The sequence below is a fragment of the Ahaetulla prasina genome, chromosome 6 (assembly GCF_028640845.1).
Source record: "Ahaetulla prasina isolate Xishuangbanna chromosome 6, ASM2864084v1, whole genome shotgun sequence".
Taxonomy (NCBI): Eukaryota; Metazoa; Chordata; class Lepidosauria; order Squamata; family Colubridae; genus Ahaetulla; species Ahaetulla prasina.
In genome coordinates this window covers 95,476,382-95,494,139 of record NC_080544.1, presented here as the reverse complement: position 1 = coordinate 95,494,139, position 17,758 = coordinate 95,476,382, and the positions used below count along the sequence as shown (strand labels likewise).

The 17,758-nt window shown below is 39.9% G+C and overlaps 1 protein-coding gene across 4 annotated transcripts in view; it reads right to left on the bottom strand.

The window, feature by feature from the left end:
* The window catches only part of ECT2 (epithelial cell transforming 2), a 64,909-nt gene that overhangs the window by 34,435 nt on the left and 12,716 nt on the right, over window positions 1-17,758 (bottom strand). For all 4 annotated transcript variants that reach the window (XM_058187253.1, XM_058187256.1, XM_058187254.1 and 1 more), the window contains exons 5-16: window positions 17,557-17,646; window positions 16,139-16,246; window positions 14,516-14,589; window positions 14,245-14,375; window positions 13,097-13,212; window positions 12,303-12,365; window positions 11,229-11,451; window positions 8,982-9,118; window positions 4,900-5,019; window positions 4,141-4,209; window positions 3,006-3,116; window positions 1,759-1,855 (exon numbers count right to left, since the gene is read on the bottom strand). In XM_058187253.1, the coding sequence (XP_058043236.1) occupies window positions 1,759-1,855; window positions 3,006-3,116; window positions 4,141-4,209; window positions 4,900-5,019; window positions 8,982-9,118; window positions 11,229-11,451; window positions 12,303-12,365; window positions 13,097-13,212; window positions 14,245-14,375; window positions 14,516-14,589; window positions 16,139-16,246; window positions 17,557-17,646 (1,339 nt within the window). The remainder of the gene's footprint in view (window positions 1-1,758; window positions 1,856-3,005; window positions 3,117-4,140; window positions 4,210-4,899; window positions 5,020-8,981; window positions 9,119-11,228; window positions 11,452-12,302; window positions 12,366-13,096; window positions 13,213-14,244; window positions 14,376-14,515; window positions 14,590-16,138; window positions 16,247-17,556; window positions 17,647-17,758) is intronic.

Here is a 17,758-nt window from a genome sequence, read left to right as displayed (position 1 = left end):
AAAGAAAAATAAAAGCAAGAAATTAAGAGAAACAAAAAGAAAAGGGGAAAGAAAATATGAGGTACAAGGGAAGAAAGAAAAAAAAGGTACTGACTTCCGACTCTCTATAGCACAATGCAAGCTAACATTACAACTTCAACTTTTTACTTTTACACATTAACATATAACTAACCATTTCTGTAACAATGAATCCATCTAATTGACAAAACCAAAGGCAATATTTCTTTTCTTTTTTTTACAAGCACAAAATCCAGAATTGATATCCAAATAAAAAACATAAATATATATTCCCCTTTTTGAATAGAACAAGCTATTTAACCATTACTGCTTTATCTTCCTTGCTGTAGAAATATGTGTTTCTTGATGACAAACACATAGCTTCAGGGCTCGCATACTAAAAGAACATCTCTTGTAGCAATTAAGTTACGTGCTGTTATCTATCTTAATTATGGTTCATAGACCTTACAATTAAATTAATACTGAAAATAAACATCAATTAAAACAGATTATTTACAAACACAATAAATGTCATATACCTGCCATCTATAAAAGATATTTTCTAGTTCATTTCTTAAGGGAGTTCACAGACCCAATTGGACTTACCCAGCGAAAATTACACCCCAAGCATTCATTCATTCATTCATTCGATTTATATCGAAGCCCACCTCAATGACTCTGGGTGGCTTACAAACAATAAAAAACCCAATATCAAAGGAATTAAAACAATAACTCCCCACCCACTGCTGACAACACACAAGTCACTTGATGGGCTCTATAGCACTTTGGGTTCCTCAGGCCTGTTGGCAAAACCAGGTCTTCAGGGCCTTGCAAAGTGCAGGGATGATGTTCTTAAGGGAACGAGTCACCACAGAGAAGGTCCTCCTTCTGGGTCCTGCCAGATGTGCCTTCTTAGGAGACAGTGTTGTGGTCCGCTAGCAGCCTGCGGAGCTGGCAACCGAGTCAGACAGCAATGAAGCTGAGCATGGGTTAGTCCTGGAGGCTGGGGAAGGCCCAGATGAGGGCTCTGCGTCAGAGGCAGAGGTGGGGCCAGGGCCATCAGGGAGTGATGTGCCGACTTCAGAGCCTCCAGAGGCTGACAGCAGTGAGGCGAAGAACAGGAGGAGCCTGTTCCTAATGCACGCATGAGAAGAGCTGACAGAAGGCAAGAGCAACTCAAGCAAAGAGGGCGACTCGGGAGTAGGGCCAAGAGATGATTGGCCCTTCCCATAAGGCTTAAAAGACCAGCAATGGCGTTTGGGCTCTTTGCCGGAAAATAACGTTGATAGCTTTGACTTGTTGCATTTGTGTTGTATCGGTGTCTTCTGAACTTTTGCCAAGAAAGGCTTTTGGCAGTTTGCCTAATTGGACCAAGGTTGATGATAGGACTGAGGAATTTGTGTTGGGAGGAATTTGCTTTAATTTTTTTTTTGTTTTGTTTACATTTATACCCCGCCCTTCTCCGAAGACTCAGGGCGGCTTACAATGTATAAGGCAATTTAGTTGAACTATGCTGAGAATGAAGTAATTCTCAGCTGTTCGAATAAAGTTTGTTTGTTTTTACACTGACTGAGTTTCCTACTATCTACTTGGGCCTGGGTCACAACAGACGGGACTCATTACATTCCCTGCCTTCCCACTCTGGTAGGTTGGGTAGATGTAACCGGGAAGCAATGGTCCTTCAGATAACCAGATTTGATTTGATTCTACAAATGCTAACTAATTACTTTGACCCCTAGACAAACCAGCTTTTGAACATACCATTTAGAAGAAGCGCAACACTGGGCAGTCTCTGTACTGGCCGGATAAGGAGTTCTGCCAAACTCTGGCGACCACATTCTGGCTTAGCTTGATTTATCTATTGTAAAAGAAGTTGTAGCATTATTTCTAGAAAGTAACCAATTTTTCTTTAAAACAAAACAAAACAAAACTCTGCAGTGTCAGTGGTTCCCACGCTTATACGCCACTGAGGTTTTTTTTAAAAAAATGTAAGTTTGACATATTACATAGGTTGTTAATTGCTTATCTGGAAACCTTGCTGGAAGGTATTTACTAAATTATTATGTAAAAATGATTAAATCGGTCGTTTGAAAGCCACGTCTTTCTTCACTGCTAATTTTATTTCTCATTCCCCATTAATTATTTGAGTAGTAGGGGCTCTCTCTTTTATTACACTGCATTCAAAAGGAAAAAAAAATCCTAAATAGCTTTCATCTCTCCGATGTTGGCAAGAAATAATAAAGCAAACAGAAAACTTTTTTAAAAAACTGATCCAGAAGTCCAGACCAATAGTAAGAGACCATTTTGAGTCTACACCAGTTGCATGAAAACAAGATGGGAAAAATAGTGGTTATATAATGTAGCGAGGATCCAAATATGACTATATAACGAAGTTGTTCTGCATATAAAAGGTTGAGAAATTGAGAAATTTCTTTCCAGCTTAATAGCCTCGGAGTTCATCCATTTTTACCTCCCCCTGGACTGGTTTCTGATGTACGCATAGGAAAAGATTAGCTTTGCAGGACTTATTCTGCTGGGCCTATTAAGTTGAGTCATGTGAAAAACACGAAAAAAAAGGAATAGTAAAAAGTAAAATGAAGACTTGGAGTGGAGCTAATTGTCTCTTGATGACCAAGATCGCCTGAGGATAACTGGTGTTTACAAGTAGCGATTACATTAATACCAATGAGACTGTAAACTCCCGACAGGGAAAAAAAATATCGTCTGCCTCCTTGGTCTTTCTTGCCAGTCTAGCTTACGCCCCTTTAAAACACATTAGGATCAGGTGTTATTTATATTTTACCCAAAAGTAAAGTACATAGTGCTATTCCGTCAACCTATTCTGGATCCCAAAGCTGCACCTTTTTCCCCCTATTACTGCCACCAAGACGTTGTTCTAGCACATTTGTGCTTCCACGGTGCTCAAGCCTTAATTGCTTATTTCAGTTTCCAAATTGCACCTTTCAGGAGACGGATCACTGCTTTAGAACCAGCAAATGAATACTTGCCTTTAAGAAAGCATGAAACCTGGGCTTCTGCTTTTCACACTTGGTAATGGTTTCCTTGCTCATTTCAAAGAAGTTCACAAAAGGAGGATATGTTTTCACCAAGTCTTTAGACTGAAAGAATCCCAAAATTTTTATTTACAACATGCATGTGGTTGAAAAATTAAAATAATATCAGTGCTTCGTGGCAAGCAGTTTGAAGTTACTGTTTGCTGAAGGAACTCTATGCTGCTGGTGAAGCTGACCTCTGCTGGTGTTAGTTCGTTAAACCTGCTACTGTAACAAACACCTACACATACAGTGTATTTTACACGTACAGTGTATTTGCAAAGCAAATGCATAAATGCTTATACTTGCCCAAATACTAATAAAAGCACAGGGTCATATTTGCATATTGCCCCTGCCAATAATACCTCTAAACTATTTTGTAGTCTATCCTTACATTATGTAACATCCCAGATCCTTGCAGGTCACTAAACTTTCATTCTCTTTTATTTAAAACTTTTATCTCAAAAGAAATATCAGCAACTGCACAATGATTATTTCACACTTACGATCAAGGCCTTGCCTAAGAATCACACAGTTGCAATCATGCTTCTTTTGGGAAGTGATTTAACGCTACTGAACACAAGTTCATGATTCATAAAAGGGTAAATAGGATGGGTCTATGACAATTCACCCCAACCAATTCGCCCCGGCCATCTCACTACAGAACAAGAGTTACATTAATACCAAAAAAAATAAATAAATGGTGGGATAGAATCATTAAAGAAAGGATGCAAAAGAAGAGACAGAATGAAATGTGAATGGCAAAAATTAAGATAATTTTTATTTATTATAAATGAAATTGTTAGATTGTCCTGCAGAGAGTTGTCCCACAGCGAGTTGGCCGTGATGAGTTGGCTGCGACGAGTTGGCCATGGTGAGTTGGCCGCAGCAAATTGTCCTATCCCCATATAGGACTGCCCCCCGTTCAAACGCTGCCTAATAATACTAATACAAAGAGCAGAGCTACACTGCATTCCCCCAATTCAAGACAAAAGGCTCCTTAACATGACCAAGGGGTAGAAATGAAGAGTCCACTTTAGATACAAAATAACAGCATTTATTCATAGCTGGTGCAAAAACCAAAACTTACATATTTAAGTATAACATCCCCAATGCTTTGGTTTTCAGTCCAGTTTATCATAAGGTCTTCAAGGTCTTCCTAAAATAACAAAGATGGCACTCTATTCATTTGCAACTATCCAAATTCTAAAAAAGCAAGCTGCATTATTGTTTGAACTTCTAAATGAAGTTCCGTTCGATGTGATGCTTGGAAGCAGGAGAGGAGGGAAAGGGGAGAGTAAGAAAAACTTCATTTTTAATCTTTAATCAAGGGAACATCGGGGAGCTCCATCAGTTAAGGATGCCACAAAATAAGAGCACTACCAATACTGCATAATGCTCCAAAACATAATTTAAGGTTTAGAATCATTGGCTATTGGTGCTCAAAGCAAATTGTCAAAATATTAGAAAGTTTATTTATACAAGACTTTGGGGTTGTATGCTGGAGTGTTTCAGGTGTAGGGGTGGGGCTGGAGAATCTCAGGTACAAACAGGCTATAGAAACCATGGGTGATCTTGGGCCAGCCAAAATCTTTCACCTTAATCCACTTTACAGAACTGCTGGAGTAGGGAGAAAGGCAGGAGATGAATTTAACGAAGTGTGATGACACCAGGCCCATTTCCAATTCTGCCCCTTTCTTATTTACTTATGAGATCATGAGGGAATATAAGGGTTTTTCCAGCGCAGCACAAGCAAGGTGTTTTGAGCAAAATAATATTCACAATATTAGACTGTTTTAAAATGAGCAAAATCATTTTCCCAATATAGACAGTTTTAAAATGGCACCACCTTTATCTTAATATGTACATCAAGGATATCCGGAATACTGCCGAAGATTGTTTTGATTTCTTCTGGTGCAAGAATAGGGCCTCCAAGCTGTCCTTCCTTTTCCAATGGGACTTGAAAGACCTGAAGAAGAAGAAAAAAGTAGGTCAGCAATTTTACGAAAGCCATCCAGCCACTAAACGTTCAGCTCTGGATGGAGCCAATAGCTCGGACTCTACCCCAGGATTAGTGTCATTAAACTAATACCAAATTATATGTGGACTATGATAGAACAACTGTATTTACGTACATGCATGCACTGATGTTTTGTGTAGGCTGGTAGGTCAGACAAAACTTGATAAATACTCTCTCCCATCCTTTTTGTTCCTGTGAATCTCTCTGTCTCTCTCTTTCTCTCTCTCTCCCCTGCCCCCTCCCTCTCTCAGAAGATACTGTCCTCTAAATCAGGGGTCTCCAACCTTCCAGATCTCAGGGACTACTAAATTCATAATTTTAAATACAATGGACCATTAATATGATCTGCCTAATAACGGGCTGGATGGACGTGGCAAGGTGGTCATGTGACTTGGTGGGTGTGGAGAATTCAATGTCACTCATGTTGAGGGGAGCCTTGCCGGCCTCTACTTCCTACTCCTCGCCTGCCCCGCCGGGGCACTTTAGGGCCCCAACAGGAAGCAGTTTCTAGAGCTAAGCAGCCACCATGAGAAAGAGTTGGCAAAACAGCTGGCTCAGTTCAAATTGGATCTGACCGAGAAGGAGGCTCAGCAGAAGCACCTCACTGAGGACTACGAGTATAGGCTTTCCAAACAGAGGGAAGACCTGCGGGAGTGCAAGTCCAGGTACCGGCACCTGGAGGCTCAGCGGGCTGAGATGGTCAGCCAGTTCCAGGCCATGATGCAGTCCCACTGGAATGAGGCCCTCCGGCTCTTCGCCACCAGCGGCGCTTCCCTCCAGCCTTCGCCCAAAGCCCCGCCCCAGGAGGCTGAAGCAGACCCCAAGTCGAAATTTCTGCCACCTCTGACCCACAAAAAAAGACCCCGGAGGGAGAGACTCTCTGCAGCAACACAAACGTTCATTGCATGTATCTGTCCCAGGGGCCGTAGTTTCAGGATCCCTGATTTAGTGCAATATAAAACATGCAAATAATTTTTCTGGGGACCACCAAAAATGTCTCACGGACCACCAGTTGATGACTGCTGCTCTAAGTCATAGGTGGACAGGGATCCAAGTAACAGACCCAATGAAATCAAACCTCTGAGGCCTGGAGTAGTAGTTTCGTACCTTCAAAGTAAGAATTTATTAGGAATGCCATATTGGCACAGCTGGTAAAGCCCGACTCTGAAGGATCCGAGGTTTCCCCCACCCAAATCAAAACCCAAAGTTCTTGCCCCCAGTTCACACATCCATCACATGGCCCAATCAGGCTGCCTTTGGTCCACGCCTTCCAACCACCTGGTGGGGATGTCCTTGGCTCCCACGAGAAAGAATATTGTTTTGGCTACAGTTTCCCCCTTACCAGGAGTGAAATCAGCAGGTTCTAAAAGGTTCTGGAGAACCGATAGTGGAAATTTTGAGTAGTTCAGAGAACCAGCAAATACCACCCTCTAGCTGGCCCCAGAGTGGGGTGGAAATATCCTTCCCTGCCACGCCCACAGAACCAGTAGGAAAAATGTTTGAATTTCACCCCTGCCCCTTACTATCTCATCTCCCCCCTCACGTTCCCACAGCTGCAACGGCCCTTGCTGTGGCAGCCCTGAAGATTTCCAAAATGGTTTCAGGGCTGACAATATGCTGGGCTTGGCTTTTAAAGCACAGGTGTAGTTTCATCCCGTATTAAAAATAGACCTCCAGAAAAAGCTGAGACATTCAATCCCCAATATGGGATTTAAGATTTCTGTGCATGAAATTGACAAGCCCAACACAGGGGCACCTCAGGCTAAAAAATTCGTGATGGTGGACCAGTGTTTCCTCAACCTCAGCATCTCTTAAGAAAGGTGGACTTCAACTCCCAGAATTCCCCAGCCAGCTGTGCTTTGATGCCCGCCCATCTCAAAGTTGCTGAGGTTGAGAAACACTCTTGCCAGACAGACCCCACACATCAGCTTCAATTCAAACATGCTGCATGGGGGGCAGGATGCGGATGCTAAAGACTGCTAAGGTAAGCAAGAATCTCAGAAATTATTACCAAATTAAATATATAAATGTATAAATAACAGAAACCAAAGGTTTCTATTTTGATGGTGAAGCTACTCTACTTTAGCAGCTGCCTCAATTAACATGTATGGAAGGATCAGAGTGAGGCTTCTCCCTTCTTCCTCCAAAGCCATCATGCTCACCCCACCCCCACCCCCATTCATTCCAGAACAGCACAGGTGGTGGACCTGGGGCAGTGGTGGGATTCAAAAATGTGGGCATGGCTTGGTAGGCATGGCAGGGGAAGGATACTGTAAAATCCCCATTCCCTCCCCACCCCACTAACCTGCTTTCCAGCTCCGTTCTCCTGTGCAGGGCAACAAAAGAAATTCCAGCCAATCAGCTGGGACTCGGGAGGCAGCAAATAGATCGGGGGCAGAGCCAGCCAGAGATGGTATTTGCAGGTTCTCCAAACTACTCAAAATTTCCGCTACCGGTTTGCCAGAACCGGCTGAATACCACCTCTGACCTGGGGTCAGAGAGGGAAATAAGGAAATTATCTTTCCCTTCTTCCATAATATTTAAGAGGAGATATCTTAAAAGGTTAAATCATGGCAACTGGACCAAAGTTTATTAAAACTGAGACGTTTTGATACTCATCCTGGTAACTTTCAGTCAAAATGAGAATTTGGGTAGGCAGACGATCGTTGGAAAGAACCAACTCTTGCCATACAGACTGCAAGGGGGTTTCTCCCCACAGCGAAATAAAAGTTTATTTCTCACCACAGCGAAATAAAAGTTTAATAAACTGTGGTCCAGTTGCCACGATTTAAGCTTTTAAGATACTTTTGGAATTTTTTGGACTGAATCTTCATTTATGTGATGTAAGAGGAGACTATTCGAATATGCACAAGGAATCATCTCTAACTGGTTGCTGCAGTATCACAGTCTTAATACAAAGACAATGACGAATCCGCATATAGACGAGAGGTCGAACGACTAGCCTTGTGGTGCAACCAAAACAATCTGGAACTGAACATACTCAAAACCGTAGAAATGGTGGTAGACTTTAGGAGAAACCCTTCCATACTTCCACCTCTCACAATACTAGACAACACAGTATCAACAGTAGAAACCTTTAAATTTCTAGGTTCTATCATATCACAAGATCTAAAATGGACAGCTAACATCAAAAACATCATTAAAAAAGGACAACAAAGAATGTTCTTTCTGCGCCAACTCAGTAAGCTCAAACTGCCCAAGGAGCTGCTGATTCAGTTCTACAGAGGAATTACTGAGTCTGTCATTTGCACCTCTATAACTGTCTGGTTCGGTTCTGCAACCCAACAAGAAAAACACAGACTTCAGAGGATAATTAGAACTGCAGAAAAAATAATTGCTACCAACCTGCCTTCCATTGAGGACCTGTATACTGCACGAATCAAGAAGAGGGCCATGAAAATATTTACAGACCCCTCGCACCCTGGACATAAACTGTTTCAACTCCTACCCTCAAAACGACGCTATAGAGCACTGCACACCAGAACAACTAGACACAAGAACAGTTTTTTCCCGAAGGCCATCACTCTGCTAAACAAATAATTCCATCAACGCTGTCAAACTATGTACTGAATCTGCACTACTATTAATCGTCTCATAGTTCCCATCACCAATCTCTTTCCACTTATGACTGTATGACTATAACTTGTTGCTTGCGATCCTTATGATTTATATTGATATATTGACCATCAATTGTGTTGTAAATGTTGTACCTTGATGAACGTATCTTTTTTTTTATGTACACTGAGAGCATATGCACCAAGACAAATTCCTTGTGTGTCCAATCACACTTGGCCAATAAAATTCTATTCTATTCTATTCTATTCTATTCTATTCTATTCTATTCTTAAAGCATCAATTTAAGAAACAATGCAGTCAATGAAACAACTTACCTGGATTACAGTTGTCAGGATATCTACATAGTTGCTTTCTGTCTGATAGAGCTCCTTTGCAACCTGCCACCTGGCGGATTGCTTTGTAGGGAAGGGTGATGTGTTTTTCGATGGCTTTGCGCAGGATTTGGGAGTTTCTGCGAAGGACGGAGAAATAATTATATGACACTTTAAAAAAAAAATGGCAGGAAATTTACTACAGAAGCTGGGAAACTCTCTTAAAATGGAAAGGCCAATTTAAGATGAACTGGGGCTGACTGAGTACAATACAAGTTTCAATGACTGCCCAAAAAAAAGCAGCAAAATTAACTGCAAAGGTCATCTTCAATATCATCAGGTGATTCTTAGTTACCGTATTTTTCGGGGTATAAGATGCACCTTCCCCCACAAAAGAGGGTGAAAATTTGGGTGCATCTTATACACTGATTGTAGTCCTGCCCAGCCTCTGAAACCTGTTTTGAGGCTGAAAAAAAAAGCCTCTGAAACAGGGGTGTCAGAGGCTGAAAAAAAAGCAAGGTGCAGAGCTCACAATCAACAAACCTGTTGCTAAAGTTCACTTCTGGGAACAGTTGATTGGGGGTATTCTGGAGGCCGATCCAACCCCAATCAGCTTTTTTTAATTTTCCTCCCCAAAAACTGAGATGCGTCTTATACTCCGGTGCATTTTATAATCCGAAAAATATGGTATGTCCACTACTTTCTCTCCGTGAAAATAACAGCTGACTATCATATCAGCACCATCAAGGAAAACAACTAGCTCAGGGGTCTCCAACCTTGGCAACTTTAAGCCTGGCGGACTTCAACTCCCAGAATTCCAGCTCGCTGGCAGGGAAGTTCTGGGAGTTGAAATCCGCCAGGCTTAAAGTTGCCAAGGTTGGAGACCCCTGAGCTAGAGTACTCTCACCAACTTGTATAATTTGCTGTGAGAAGATTAATTGCTAGGAATTTTAGATACAGTATGAATTCCAAATAGCATCTAAGCAATGCTTACTTGCCAGCAACCCAAACATGTAGTTGAAACTGACATTTGAATTTGATTCAGATTATTAGTCAGATCCAATTACCCAACTATGATTGCCATCAGCAGGTGTTCCAGCATTTTTTTTTAAAAAATAATTGCTGTAATTGTAGCCTTTTTTGCTGGTTGTTCTTCTCACTTCCTGCATTTCATATAAGGATCATAGGGCATGAACAGACATGAGAGGTCTTCTAGTCCAATCCCTGACAACCTTATACCATCTTGGTCAAATGGTTGTCCGGTCTATTTTTGAAAAACTCCAGTGATGGAGCTCTCATAAAACTAGGAGGCAACCTATTGCATTAATTAATTGTTCTCACTGTCAGAAAAGTTCTTTTTCCTTCTTTTTAATAAGTTTCCACCCTCTGGTGCCTTAGAAAATAAGTTTCCTGTCCTCTGGTGCCTTAGAAAATAAGTCAAAACCCACTTCTTTGTGACAGTCCCCCAAGTACTGGCAAACAATTATGTCCCCCCTAATCCTTCCCCCTTGATAGGCTAGACATACAGAATTCCCTCAACCATTTGTCATACAATTTAAGCCTCCAGACCTCTTTATCATCGAATGCTTGCGCTCCTTGGAAATGCTTATTTTTATATGTAACATCTTCCAGGGAGAAAGCCGATTTTTGCAAAGGGATTGTCCAAATTGATCCAATGTTTCATTCTGAAATTGTCCCTTTGGTGCCAAAGTTGCACTTCAGTTCTGGATTTTAAGCCAACAGCCCTTTCTATATCTAAAAACACTGTCAGTCAACCCACCATCACCTTGTGAAGTTCTCAGCATGCTTATAGCTGGCGGTTGTTGACACAAGACATCTTTCAAAACCGAGACGGAAGGAAGCCTGGCATGATTTATTTTATGTTCCATTGGCCAAAGAAAATACGTTTGGAGATTCATTTGAGGTGTTCCATTAACTACGCTTTCAGGTACATTATTGCTAGTTGCCTCGGCTGTTTGTGGAAGACTTTCTAATGAGTTTATGTAACATCTACAAGAAAAGTTATCCAAAGAAATAGAACTGGTGTGTCTGCAGGATCTCTTCCTCATCCGACTAAGTCTAAGGACATCAGAGGTGCCTTTCTGTCTATCTTTCTCCGGGCTCAATTCTAGCCTCTTCCCTGTATAGTTTGAGAAGGAAAAAGGCCCGTTACTCATATTGGCAGAACGATCCAGTGGTGTTTTATTTTCATGAGAAACATCAAAATATACAGAGATAGTTCGGCTATACCTCCGTTAGCCATGCTGGACTCCGGTGTATTAGAAATGTCCAGTAAAGATCCTATGGAAAGGGAATGCTCGGCTGATGGCCGTTTCCGAGGTGGGAAGGGAGACATGTCCGTTTCTCTGGTTAACTGAGCAAGGGTTTCTCTCAAACGCCGTCTCTTCCGGTTGCTGTTGGGAGTATTTAGCGAAAGGACCGAGGTCGAAGTCTTCAACTCAGGACTGTCTGCCTATAGTGAAAGGCAGACGTCCAGATTAGTAACTGTTTTCCTTTTACAGTTCAGGTTCTGTACAGATGACCAATTTTTGCCATTCAGAGTTATATGGCAGGTAATCTTCGACTTACCACCACAACCGATTCCAAAATTTCTGTGGAAACATTCATTAAGTGAATTTTTGCCCCGTTTTACGACCTTTCTCGCCACAGTTGCTAAGCAGTTGCATGGCAGTTGTTAAGAAACAAACACCGTTATTCAGTGAATCTGACCTCCCCGCTGAATTTGCTGGCCAGAAGGTTCCAAAATTGATTTACATGACCCGCACGACATTGCAACTGTCATAAAGAGGAGCCAGTTGCTAAGCGCCTGAATTTTGTTCAGGTGACCATGGGAATGCTGCAATGGAGTGTGAAAAACGGTCAAAAGTCACTTTTTTTCAGTGACATTTTAACTTTGAACTAAACGAATTGTGGTAAGTTGAGGATTACCTGTATTATTATTCTTTTTCTTTGCACGTTTAACCTGGAAAACACATTTGAGAGATTCTGTAGAGGTTCTCAGTCATCCGGGTCATAGTTGTCCCAAAGGTGTTTTTTCAGAAGGCAACTGGACTTTCGGTTTTGTTTTTTTTTTGTTTTTTTTGAAAACGTTTTGCTTCTCATCCAAGAAGCTTCTTCAGCTCTGGCAGGATCTTGTCAGAGCTGAAGAAGCTTTTTGGATGAGAAGCGAAACGTCTTCAAAAGAAAAACAAGAAAGACCAGTTGTCTCCTGAAAAAGCACCTTTGGGGCACATTTGCAAGATATTTTGGCTTGATTTTGCCAATTGTTCCCCAAATTCTCCATTTTCTTGCATAGCAGCATACCTTTTCAAATAAGTACATCGATTCTCCAGCTCTGGCATCCATCTGTATGCTTCCCCAGAACCACTAGAGGGAGAAAAAGTATTTTCTGTCATTTATTCAAGCTGGTGCAACTATCTATCATTCCACAGTTAAGAATAGCGACTGAGAAAGAGGATAAAAGTTCCTACCGCAATTTTTCTTATTGGGAATTATTACAGACTGTACAGTAATTGAGACTAAGTTGATTTTAAACTTAATAACAGCGGCAAGACTACTGATAGGACAATACTGGAAGAAAAAAGAGTTACCTACAATAGAAGAATGGATATTGAAAGTTGCTAATTTGGCTGAGATGGCTAAAATCTCAGCCTTTTTGGAAGACACTACACAAGAAAAATATCTAACTGAATGGAAAAAATGGATTGAATATACGCAAAACAGATATCAGATTAAGAGATATCAGATTGCTTTTGAATGATTAGGATGTATTTTATCTCTGATTTGTATGGGGGAAGTTAGGATTTGAGAAGAAGGGGAGGATTATAATTTGTGTTAGGGAAAATTTAGCGAATGATTGTTTTTTCTTTTGAACTATACCTTGTGTTTGTTCTGGGAAGGGGGGTGGTTTTGGAGGGAGGGGGGAGGGGATGGAGTGGGGGGGGAAGGGAGGGGGAAATTTTTGTAAAAACTTTTTCAATAAAAAGAAAAAAGAATAGCGACTGAGCATGGCTTATGTTATAAAACCTATAAAATCCAGAAAATGTTAATTAAACAAAATGTGCTTAAGAATCCAGGAATGCTATTTTCAGACTGACCTCTTGCTTTACAACAAAAAGGCTCGGAGAAGACTCAAATGGAATATTTTTTACTGTATTTTCTTCAACTATAAGATGAGTACAGCGTTCATCACCAACAGGCAAATGCTGTCCTCCTGTGGATGAAAAATAATCAATTGCCTGTCATTTTCTAACTTCTTTGCAATCTGCTGTTATGAACTGTACATAACAGGAAATAAAAAGATAGCAGTGGTAAAGACAATATCACACTGTAGTAATGAAACATCAAAGCTAAGGTTTGCTCAACGCAACTAATTAGAAAGGAAGTTACAAAAGAAATGTAAAGCTTATTGCTTTAAATAAAGGTAGACTTTTGACATCTTCCAGTAAGGGAGTGGGGTTTGCTCTGTTTATAAACAACAGCTGTATATAACATTTGTTAACAGTATACTAGCTGTGTAAAACAGATACTGTATATAAATAGAGAGCAAACTCCATTCCCTTCTAGCACTGAAGATGTTATCTAGTCTGGTAATGAAATGCCTGCAAGCAAACCACCAAGTTCAGAGAGCATCAAGAACTCCAAAGATGTACATGAACTGGAATAGCCATAATACTACCAGATTTCTTATTATAGAAATCAACTGCTATACTATCTAAACATCCAGAATAAATAAAATTTAATAAAACTTCACTCTTGAAATTAGTACACAAAATGTCTACATTGATTGTTGTTGTCCATTACTATGGCAAGTTCATCTGTCTAGGAAATCCATATTGTAGTATGGCAGTGGCTTAGTGAGACACAAATTTAGTCAGAATAGAATAGAATAGAATAGAATAGAATAGAATAGAATAGAATAGAATAGAATAGAATAGAATAGAATAGAATAGAATAGAATTCTTTATTGGCCAAGTGTGATTGGACACCCAAAGAATTTATCTTTGGTGCATATGCTCTTAGTGTACATAAAAGGAAAAAAAAGGAAAAAAATACATTCATCAATAATCATAAGATACAACATTTAGTGATAGTCATAGATTACTAATAAGCAATCAAATCATACTAGGAAACAAACAGAACAATATAAATTTGATTTAATTATGATTTAATACTACAGGATGGCTAAAAAGTAAGAATGGATTAGACTGAACTGTGAACCCAGCCATAACCGTCTCATATCTACCTTGCATTTCTGTCATTTCTTCCATGTTCTTTTTCTCTTCCTCAGAGAATCCAAGAAAACTTAAAATGCAGTCCTGAAATGGTGGCACTTTAAATTCTTTTCTAAATTCTTCATCGGCAGCACAAAAGTCACTAAAAGAGGAAAAGGACACAGGGAAAAGAATAAATTTAAGGCAACCGTATTAAATTTTATTTCCTATTATTCTGAAATACTTGCTTTCAAGCTAAAATAATGCTATGCAAGGCTTTTCTCCAGGAAAGATCATACATACGCGACATTTCTTCTCTCCCAAGATCTATAAATCCACTCTGCTTTCATGATTGGAGTGCCAAGGCTCACAGCTACCTGCCAACCAAGACAAGGAAAGACACCTTTCATTTTAAAGTGCTGTTAACTCTTGGATCAAGGTACAGATCCATATGATTATTTCATCTTCTTGGCCTTGATAAAGCCTTTTTTAACAAATATAGAGAGGCAGGGGATTAAATGAGTCTGGGTTTCAATGAGTCTTCTTGATATAGAAAATTAAACGGGCAAGGGAACATATTTGAACTTTACAAACAAGTATTACAAATGCAACTCAGGTGTTCAAATCTATGGATTGAGCTATTCAAAAGTAACACCAAATTCTAGTGTAATTTCATGACAATCAGAAATTTTGCATTGTCTCTTCAGCCTACGTTTGAATCTCCTTGCATATATGAACTATAGAGCAGAAGATTTTACTTATGCTTCTAAACCAGGTGTCTGCAACCTTGGCAACTTTAAGACTTGTGGACTTCAAATCTGGGAATTCTGGGAGTTGAAGTCCACAAGTCTTAAAGTTGCCAAGGTTGGAGACCCCTGTTCTAAATAGCATAAAGGCTTTATTTAGATGCAAACCAACATGCTTTAGTTGTTAAAGCAATCAATTAATCCACATAAGAAACATGGGTTAGAACAATTACAACTTTTTCATTTAAGTTTTGAGATGGACACATTATTCATTCATATCAACCATCCCTTATATTTGGATATCACACTGCTTCTACTATTATGTAGCCTTAGATAAAATCAACAAGCATCGTTTTTTAAAGGAAACAATTATTGGCATTTAATTTATTGGCATTAAAGGCATTTAAATAACAGCACACTGTAAACAAATGTATTTTACTGAACAACAAAGTGAAAAAAATAACAGTATTACACCCCAATGATGAGACATCCCTTGTCTATAACCAATACGTAGGCACTGACTTGCTATATAATTTCTATATTAGGGCATTTGCTGCATTTTTCTGAAGGATAGCAAGAGGTTGCCCTTGATGGATTACAAATCCATCAAATTATCAAATAACATACAAATTCTATTCAATTTTGCAGACATGCTACAAAACATTAGCATGTCATGTAGCAATAAAATATATAACTAGGAACTTTAAATGACTCTTACACTGTTCAACATAATGGTTATGACCATTTTTAACCACACAAAATGTGTTGTTAAACAAATATTAGAAGAATTCCAAAAGAAGCATTATTTTCCCTTCATCACAACTGTAGAATTAATCGCAAGGGAGGAAGTCTAAACATTCATGAAAGCAGGAAGCTATGTCAAAATATAGATTATTGGGCATGTTTTGTAGCTGTACTCACAGATGAGGCTCATTGATAAATGTCATCGCAGTATTTTAAGATTGTATCCATGGATCAAAAATCTATTTCTGTATCCCCCTTGCTGCTTTCAGAATTAGACCTTGAACTCAATACCCATTCACTGCTTTTAAAACCTTGAACATATATATGTTTTTTTAAATTGTTTTGTTTGTTATTATTTGCAATTAACCAAATATTCTGATACCTGTAAAAAGGAAATCTACACTTAAACCTTAATGGAAAGTTGAAATTCACTTACTCTGAATTTGTCTCCTTGGGTAGAGTTAGCCACTAGATGTGTAACTTTGGAACTGAAGTCCCGCCGAATAATCCCTCCCATATGATGAACCAAGGTCACAAGTTTAACCTAAAAGCAAAATTGGAGCATAGTTGATCAGGTTGAAATAAAATTGCTGCTGGACAAAGCAAGGATGTCATTTATACTGCAAAGTAATTTCTCTTGATGGTTTACCTACCGTACTTTTCAGAGTATAAAATGCCCACCCCCCACCCAAAAAAAGTGGGTGGAAATATCTGTGCTTCTTATACAGCAAATGTTGCTGAAGCCCCGCGCACCCACCAGCCCCCACTCTTCGGCCTTTGCCTCCCAGCAATTTACCTCCTTGCAACAAACAGCAAATAGCCTGGTCAGCTTCAGCACAGTCTGATTTAGCACGAGCAGTTGGATTGGCCTCCCAGAATACCGATGATCAGCTGTTCCAGGCTGCGGGGATCAACACTGCCCATTGGTGCCTGCGCAGTCCATTGCTTCTGTCACCTATCGCTGCCTCCTCGCGCCCCATTTTTGGCCTCTGCGCATTCCGTTTTTTGCCTCCGCGCACACCATTTTTGGCCTACGTGCGTTCCATTTTTGGCCTGTTTCAGTTGGCGGGGGTGATCCCCATCGCCTGGAATGGACCAAAAATGGGACTCACAGAGGCTGAAAATGGGGTGCGCAGAGATGGGTGGTAGATGAGAGCAGCGATGAGCGGCAGCAATCCCCGCAGCCTGGGACAGCTGATAGAAGTATTCTAGGAGGCAAATCCAACCGCCAATCAGCTGCTCGTGCTGAATCAGGCTGTGTTGAAGCTGTTTGCTGCAAGGAGGCAAATTGCTGGGAGACAGAAGCAGATTTTTTTCTTGTTTTCCTCCCCAAAAGCTAGGTGCATCTTATACTTCGGAGCATCTTATAGTCCGAAAAATATGGTAGGTAAACTTAAGCTTCATAACAACTATACAAATTCAGTTTGAATTCCTACATCACTTTAAACCATGGCTTCTTTAGCGACGGTTTGACTAAATTATAAATTGGCTTGATTTCTAAAAACAATGCTTTACAAACCACAATTGCCAAGTACACAAATGTATTAAAGCCAAACTCAAAACAAATCACTGGTCATTATGTGTAAAGTTAACGCTGTTGTAATCTGTCTAATGGATATTATCAATTGAATCTTTAAAATTGAATGGAATTGAAAGCCAATTACCTTTTTTGTTCATTTCAAATGAATGTGTTGGATCGGATCAATCTAAGAGGTTCTCTGTATCTAAATTCTGAAGCTCTACTCTAATACCAGATAAGGCCAAGCTTGAAGGTGATGTCCAAATATTAACTAATATTGCGATGGTTCACCACAACCATATTAATAAACATTTGCAGAAAGGAAACATTCTTACCAGTTCATCTTTCTTCCTGAATCCTGTGAAGCATAACACAAGATTCACCATATTTGTGCAGTACAGTGGACGACACGTGATGGGTAGAGGCTGAAAGAAAACCTAATTAACACCATTTCCAAAATTTTTGTTTTTATATTTGTTAATCTTATTTTAACCAAAAACCACAATCAAGAGCCTCTTTAATATAGTGCAATTGCGA